Source organism: Cystoisospora suis (assembly GCF_002600585.1).
Source record: "Cystoisospora suis strain Wien I chromosome Unknown contig_684, whole genome shotgun sequence".
Lineage (NCBI taxonomy): Eukaryota > Apicomplexa > Conoidasida > Eucoccidiorida > Sarcocystidae > Cystoisospora > Cystoisospora suis.
This window is the reverse complement of record NW_027153485.1, coordinates 56013-63647: the sequence shown is the minus strand read 5'-3', so window position 1 is coordinate 63647 and position 7635 is coordinate 56013. Positions and strand designations below refer to the sequence as shown.

The 7635-nt window shown below is 41.0% G+C and overlaps 1 protein-coding gene across 1 annotated transcript; it reads left to right on the top strand.

Moving 5' to 3' along the window:
• Nucleotides 1-35: 35 nt before the first annotated feature.
• On the top strand, nucleotides 36-7084 carry CSUI_001726 (uncharacterized protein). The gene is made up of 6 exons (XM_068061931.1): nucleotides 36-551; nucleotides 1331-1466; nucleotides 2652-2739; nucleotides 3868-3999; nucleotides 4950-5018; nucleotides 5792-7084. Exons 1-6 carry the CDS (start codon nucleotides 283-285, stop codon nucleotides 5992-5994), a joined length of 897 nt encoding a protein of 298 aa, XP_067926100.1. The 5' UTR covers nucleotides 36-282; the 3' UTR covers nucleotides 5995-7084.
• The last annotated feature ends 551 nt before the right edge of the window (nucleotides 7085-7635 follow it).

Sequence of the window (7635 nt, the reverse complement as noted above, 5' to 3'; positions counted from 1 at the left end):
TTCATATGCCGTCCTTCTTCAATCTTTTTATTTCTCTTCAATCGATCTCTATCTACATCTTGAAAATTGACCTGTCTATGTATGTATCTATGTATGTATGTGTCTGTGGTATCCTCCATGCGTGTCTTTTGTCTTCTGGTAGAGATTAATGAATCGATCGATCGCACCCCATTTGCAAGTCCATCCTCCCGTTTCTATTCTTTCTTTCTTGTCTTTCTTAGCTTTCAGAATGCCTCTTGTTCTTTTCTCTTCTTGCTGTCTTCTGTGTAGGTCTGCGATGATATGGATACCCGAGACCATCCTTTACTTGGAGTGTATGGACACTGCTCTCAAGAGCTAGTAAATCTTCTTCTTCTCGGCATGAGTACAAGCAATGTCTTCGACGGTACGAAAAACTTAGGCAAAATCCTTCCTCCTCCGCAAGGAGAAGAAGAAGAAGAATCGGCGCTGTCAACCGCCTCTCGAGAAGGGGGGGATGGAGTTCATACGGTTCTACGAGGAATTCCCAAGAGACCCCTCGTTGGATTTCTCACTGAAATGGAGGCTCTCAGGTACACACCCCCCCAATCCCTCACAGGAAAAAGAAAAAGAGAAGGAGAAGGAGAAGGAGGAGGATCAAAACTCTCACTACTCTTACTGCTGCTGCTGCTGCCACGGGCTGTAGTACTAGGGCTTGTAGTGTTGCACGATTCCCAGTAGTCGTGCGGTTATGAGTCTTATTCCCAGTAGTAGTAGAAGTAGAAGTAGTAGGTGCAGTGGTGTGAGTCATGATGAGACTCGTAGGCGATTCTCTCAGTCAAATAAGACATGAAGAGGGGGGAGGTCAATCAATCCATCAGTACACGAGAGACAGAGGAGAGGCACAGTCCAAAGAACGAAGGAGATTTAACAGAGAGAGGTTGAAGATAGATACTGGGAAGTGCCCCGAAATGGGTTCAACATACAACTCATCATAGCATAAGACGATTCCTTACTATGCCTATCTATCTATCTATATACATGTATATCTACGTATCCGTCATGTATCTATATGTGTATATGTATGTAGAGGATGTATATATGTATGAAGTAGTAGTATGAGTACTAGTATGATGGCGATGAGAAGTGTGGAGTGGGTCGCTCGGAGAAGGAGAATGAGGAGATCTCGGTAAAGGACAGAAAGAAGTCTCTCTCTCTGTTGTCTCACGAAAAGGATAGAATAGATTGCCCACTGTATGAAAAAACTGCCAACGACACCTCAACACAAGTTGAACAAGAAGAAGAAGAAGAAAGAGATCATCATCTTTCTTTGTTTGTTTGTTTGTTTGCGGTGGCTGTGGCTGTGTTGTAGGTATTGTGAGGTGGGGAGTGGGTATAAAAATCCTTTTCTTCCTGTATGGGTCTTAGGCAGTGGGAATCACTACACGACTCTCTTCTCTCGTGATCTCCTTGTCTCTTATCTCTCTCCCCCTCGCCTAGCTGAAATGGTGAGAAGAAGAAGAAGAGAAAGAAGTCATGCATGCGTACATACACCAGAAAAGGACTTCTCTTCTCACGGTTCTTCATATTCTCTTGAGGCGTCATCCTGGATGGAACAGATGAAGTTGTTCTTTCTTTCTTTCTTTCTTCTTGTGAAAAAAGAGAGACTTTTGGGTGGTCGGCCGAGAGAGAAGAGTGACTAGGGGACGAAAGAGGGAAAAGGGGGGAGAAGAAGAAGTAGCTGAGAGAGAGAGAGAGATGGCTTCTTCTCTTCGTATTCTCACCTCTCTTCTCTGTGGGTCTCGAGACATACAGACATCACACATACCTGTCCATACATACATACATACATACATAGGGATACATACATACATAGGGATACATACATACATCGCGTAAGCCCAGGTTTGCATATATGTATATATATGTATGTATCTTTGTATGCTTGTCTGTATAGGTTCACGTATGTGCAGTAGTGTTTGCGTATGCATGTAGATATCTCTGGTAGGAGAAGGTAGTAGATACCTAAAGGGTTAATTAGTTGGGGGTTGGCTTGTCCTTCTTCAAGTCGAAAAAGAAGAAGAAAAAGAACTCTCAGCTATATTTCTTCTCTACACTTCTTCTTCTTACCTCCCACTTTATTCGTGTCATAGCTCTCTCTTTCTCTTTCTGTCTCTTCTCTGTCTTTCTTTCACTCTCTTTCTCTCTCTCTCTTCAGTTCTGATATCTCCACCTACATACATATAGACAGAGAGAGAGAGAGAGAGAGAGTCGTCCCTACTGAAACATTCGTAAAGTTAGGTAGGTAGATAGATAGATAATGTTTTATGTGTAGGTAAAGATAGATACAGCAGGTGTAAGTGTAGATGACGTGTTGTGCATGCATTTCTACTGCGGCGTAGGTGTGACGGGAAGAAAAGGGAGAACAACACTAGAAGTATGTGCGTATAAGTGTGTATTTCGTGTAGCTGTAGAGAAGTTATGTGAAATGTCTCTTACTGCGCGTATCCTTCTTCGTCTCTCTCTCTCTCGTCTCGACTCATGAAAAGTCGGTTCTTTCTCTTTCTTCCCTTCTTTCTCTTCTTCTTTCTCTTGTTCTTCTCTTTTTGTTTCTTCTCTATCTATCTATCTATCTATCTATCTATCTTTAATCTATCTATCTATCTTTAATCTATCTATCTATCTATGTGTAGGAAGCCCAGGCGGCTTTTCGAGTGGTTGACGAAGAGAACAATATGTACATACGCTCTCAGCAGCTCCCCTCTCTTCTCGCTCTTCTCGGTAAGAAAAAACGTATGCTTCTTCTTCTTTCTCCTCGTCTCTCTTCATCTTCTCTTTCTCTCTTTCTTCGTATCTTCTTCTCTTCTCCGTCCCGAGTTTCTATTCTGTACATCGTTTCTTCTTCTTTCTCTTCTTCGTTATTTCTCTCCAAGCTTTTTCTTTCTTCTCTCTCTTCATAGCCCATTCTCTTAAGCACTGCTGTCTCTCTTGCTTACAAAAGACAGCGGAAGTCTCGTCGACACCTGCATGCGTTCCTCTCATCCCTTAATGAAGAAGATCTTCCCTCTTCTCTCATCTTATCTTTACGTCTTTTCATCTTTCTTTTTCTTCTTGCTCTTCCTTTCTTTCTCTTTCTCAACTCGAGACCTGTAGAAGGAGTACGAGTATCGTATCGCGACTGCATGCATACACAGCCGATGTTTCTTTCTATCAAGCAACACCTTCAGTGCTGGGGTGTACATACACCTCATCTCATCTTGTCTATGGGGGCGATAGGACGGAGTCTTCTTTCCTTGTTTCTCCTATATGTGCTAGCTTACCGATCTATTTATTTATCGATCGATAAATCGATCTGTTTATCGAAGTCGCTTTCCTAGGATTCCAAGAGAGACTTCACAAGACAAGCAGCCTCCGGAACAACTCAAGTCTCTCCAATATATATAACTGTCTATCTCTCTCTCTATATATATATATAGATATGTAGATCTATATAGGTATATGCGTATCTCTATATCTTTCGATCACTGCCTGGTATTGTTTATGCATAGAGGTGTACGTAATGATCATGTTGGGGTGTCTCTATGTGGCAAAAGATGTAGAGAGGATCCCCCCGTCGCCTTATAGACGGAGATAGACATCTCCATATTGAATGAGATAGAGAGAAAGAAAGTGTGGGTGTTCTCGATCTCTTTGTTCAATCAATCTCTCAAGGCCTGGCACCTCTTCTTTTTGCACATACAAAGGCATGGCATATCAATTTCTTACGACTTCCTCATCACGACAATGAAGAGAGACAAGAAAGATGGAGAGAGACGAGAGAGAGAGACGAGAGAATCGTCTATGTAGCTGAGGTTGTTCATCTTCTTCTTGTTCTTTTTCTTTCATTTAAAATGCCTTGTCTTTCTGTAGGCATAGAAGAGAGAGAACAAGAAGCTCGGCGGGCTATAGGGGCTGTGGATGGAGTCATCCTCTGGTCGGAGTTTCTATCTTGGTATACATCTTTTCTCCTCTCTCATCTACAAAGCCAACGCAGTCCCTCAGGTCTGTAGACACAACATACTCCAACAAGAAGAAAAAGAAATAGAAGAAGAGGAAGAAGGTCAACAACAACTTGTCTTCTTCTCTCGCCCACGTAAAAAGATAGGTAGATAGGTAGATAGCTATCGATCTTGTGGGCTTCATATAGAGTAGCTAAGCTAAGCTTGCTTTTGTTTCTTTCTTATCATTCGGTGGCTTTTGTCTCTTCTCTTTTTATCGTTGTTCATCTTCTTTCTCTTCTTTATACTTTCGATTTCCGATCTTATTTGAAACGTCTCGAGAAAGATGGTCTCTACTATGTCAGGAGTCGTTTTGCATATCGACACCCCCTCTAGCTCTCTTATGTCCCTTCTATCTAGTCTCTCTCTCAATGTATATATGTTTACGTGTATATTTAGATATATCTATACGTATATATATCTCCATACATATATATATCTATATGTGGATCCCCCTTACGTATGTCGCCGTCGATCCCTGTATATGTAGGGTCGCGTATGTATCCATACAAATATCTACGTATCTATCTGTCTATCTTGATACGTACGCATATAGGTATCTGTGCACGCATATGTATCTGTAGATGTGAAAGAAAGGAAGGAAGGAAGAAAGAGTATTGAGAATGTAGAGGAGTTTGCCTTCGTTCTTTTGGTATGTCTGGGTTTGGATATGAAGACTCTTCTTCTTCTTCATTCTTACAATTACAAGGAGCGAGGAAGATCAGAGCGATAAGAAGAGCGTGTCAGTGTTAAGATGGGAGAAGATTTTCTTTTGTCTCTTCTCTTTCTTCGAGAAGAGTAGGTGTCTCTGCTTCGAAAGCTTCCTCCTCTTCTCTTCTCTCTTCGTCACCTTCTTCACATTCCAAAACAGCTCGGAAATCTTTTCTTTCTCTCTTCTTTTCTTCTTAACTTTTTTGATGTGGGTTGGCTTATCCATTTCTTTTCTTTGTTTAGATGAGACGAGTATGTTGCAGTCTCCCCGGACATTTACAGTCTACTTCTATGACGGCCAGACACCTCCAGGTTGGTCTTTATCTCTCTCTTTCTTATTCTCTCTCTCTTCTTTCTTTTCTTCTTTCTTTCTCCCTCTCTTCATTCTGCTCGAGTGTTTCTTCTCTCTGTCGTCTCTTCAACAAAGTAGAGAGAGGGGAGGGGGGGGCTCTTGCGTAGGTAGGAAAGGAAGAGGGCAGAAAAGAACATGAGGTGTATGTACACCTCATGAGAGCTTTATCCGGGAGAGAGAGATGAAAACAAGAAGAAGGGGTGTCATCTTTATTCGAAGACTTCTGTTCTTTCTCCTCAACTTCTTTTTTCTCTCTCTGGTCACTGTCTCTTGTCTTGCTCTTCTATCTTAGTCTAGATAAAGAAGAAGATCTGAGGGTGTCGATCGATTTACCTCTCTGTATCGGTGAGGTGGTATATCTGTCTATCTATCTATCTATCCCGTGGCTGTGGATGTAGAGAGAGACACACAAATACAAAATACATGCAAATCTACGATACAAACTCATCTCTCCCTCTCTCTCTAGATAGATAGATAGATTAAAGATAGATAGATTAAAGATAGATAGATAGATTTTTTTGTTTGTCCTTCTCTCTTATCTTCTTCCATTCTTTTCTTCTATTCATCCTCTGCCTTCGCTTTCTCTCGTTCTCTTCTTCTCTCTTCCCTTCTTTCTCTGATCGTTCTTCTTCACCCGCACGGTCCTCGGTACACATCTCTTCTCTTTTTCTTTCTCTTTCTTCCCTTTCTTTCATTCTTTTTCTCCCTGAGTGTGCTGGATGTGCATATGCAGGTCCTTCTCTTCGTCGTTTCTTGATAAGGCTCCATGAAGACGTGGATCTTCGCTATTCACATCATCCTGGGTCATACGAACTCTCGAGAATTCTATGGACCAGATGGAACTCTGCGGAGATTTCTCAACTGTCTCTTCTCTCTCCTCTTCTCGATCTCTCCTCCTTGGGGCAAGATCTTCACGCCGCTTCTTCTTCTTCTTAGATAGAAAAGTTGCTATGAAGACACATCGTGATAAACACAAAAGCCCATGAAGCGTGTATGATACCCACTTGTCTTTCTCTCTCTCTCTTTCTCTCTCTTCATCTGTCTACATATATCTATCTATCTATCTCTATATATATATATCTGTACTTTCCTACCTATCTTATCTACGTAGACATCATGCGTAGACTCTTAAATGTGATCTGACGGATCAGGAGAGGGCTTCTCGGAGGCTCTTACTCTATCTCCATCTACATATATATGTATCTGTGTATGTAGAGAGAGAGGTATCTACGTGTGTATGGAATTCTGTGTAGATGTAGATGTATGTGTTGAAAGCATGGAAAGGGAGACAAAGTGGCTCGAAGGGGAGATTTTCGAAAGGTGTTGCTTTCTCTTGTTCTTTCTTCGTTTCTCTTTTCTTCTTTCTTTTTTTCTTTTTAAATCTCTCCACCTCGCATCTTCCTCATTCGATGGGTTCCAGAGACCTGTGAATTCTGTCTACACATACAGAGACACATCTGTATGTACACCTAAAGATCTGTCTCAAAAAACATGCATCTTGAAGAAAGAAAGAAAAGAATCTTCTCAAGAGGGAAGAAGTTCTTCTTTTCTTCTTTTTCTTCTTCTCTCCTCTCTCCATTCAATTTACTTCAGTTGCATGGCATCAGCCACTTCAATCAGAGACAAGCGAAGAATGGAAGAGGTCATTCAAGAAGAAGAAATCTTGGGTAATTTTCTTCTTCTTCTTTTTCTTTTCTCTCTTCCGTAAAGAGAAGAATGCCTGTGTGAGTGATAGGTAGAGGGGTGTCCATCTGTTTATCTTTCTCTGTGTCTTGAGATATTTTCTCTTTCTTTCTCCCTCTCTCTCTCTCTCGTTCTTTTCTTTCCTTGTTGTAAAGTTTCTCTCCGATCGTGAAGAGAAGGAAGAAAGGAAGAAAGAAAGAAGAAGGAGTTTATCTCGATTTATATCACTGTGATGTGAGGAGAGGTGTGACTTCTTCTTCGTTCTTCGTCTTTTTCAGAGTCTTTCTGTTAGGTACTAAATCTTTCTCTTATGACCATAGTCGTTCTCATCCTTATCTTCTTCTTTTCTTCTCTTCTTCTTTGTATTCTTTTTTCTCTTCTCTTCGAAAAGAATCTATTTATCTATGGTTTGGACGACTTGGAGAAGAAGAGAAGAAGAAGTTCAGACTTCTTCTTTCTCTTCATCTTGTTCTTTCAAACTCCTCATTTCTCTCCAAGATAGAGAAGAAGAAGCAGAAGTGACCAAGAAGAAAGAAGAAAGTGAAGAAGATCCCCCTTTCTTCTTTATCTTGCCATGATGCTAAAGAATGAAAGGCAAGTAGAAGAGGAAGAAAGTTCATTCGAGATCTGTTGCCCCTAACGAGTCGATGCAAACGTGAGTGCTAGGAAGAGACGCAGTGAAGGTTGAGAGTCATGCAAACTTCCTTCAAGATACAGAGACAGGAAGAAAGAAAGGAAAAGATCTAATAAGCCTTTCCTACTCTCTGCAAGATACATCAAAGATAGACAGATAGATCAAGGGTAGATAGATTAAGGATAGGTAGATAGAAAGATATATAAAGGATAGGTAGATAGAAAGATAGATAGATTGAAGATAGATAAATAAAGATAGAT

Coding starts and splice junctions, on each gene's coding strand:
- CSUI_001726 (XM_068061931.1), top strand. CDS start 283: ATGGATACCCGAGACCATCCTTTACTTGGAGTGTATGGACACTGCTCT. Junction 552..1,330: donor ACTGAAATGGAGGCTCTCAG/GTACACACCCCC, acceptor GCTGTGTTGTAG/GTATTGTGAGGTGGGGAGTG. Junction 2,740..3,867: donor CTCTCTTCTCGCTCTTCTCG/GTAAGAAAAAAC, acceptor GTCTTTCTGTAG/GCATAGAAGAGAGAGAACAA.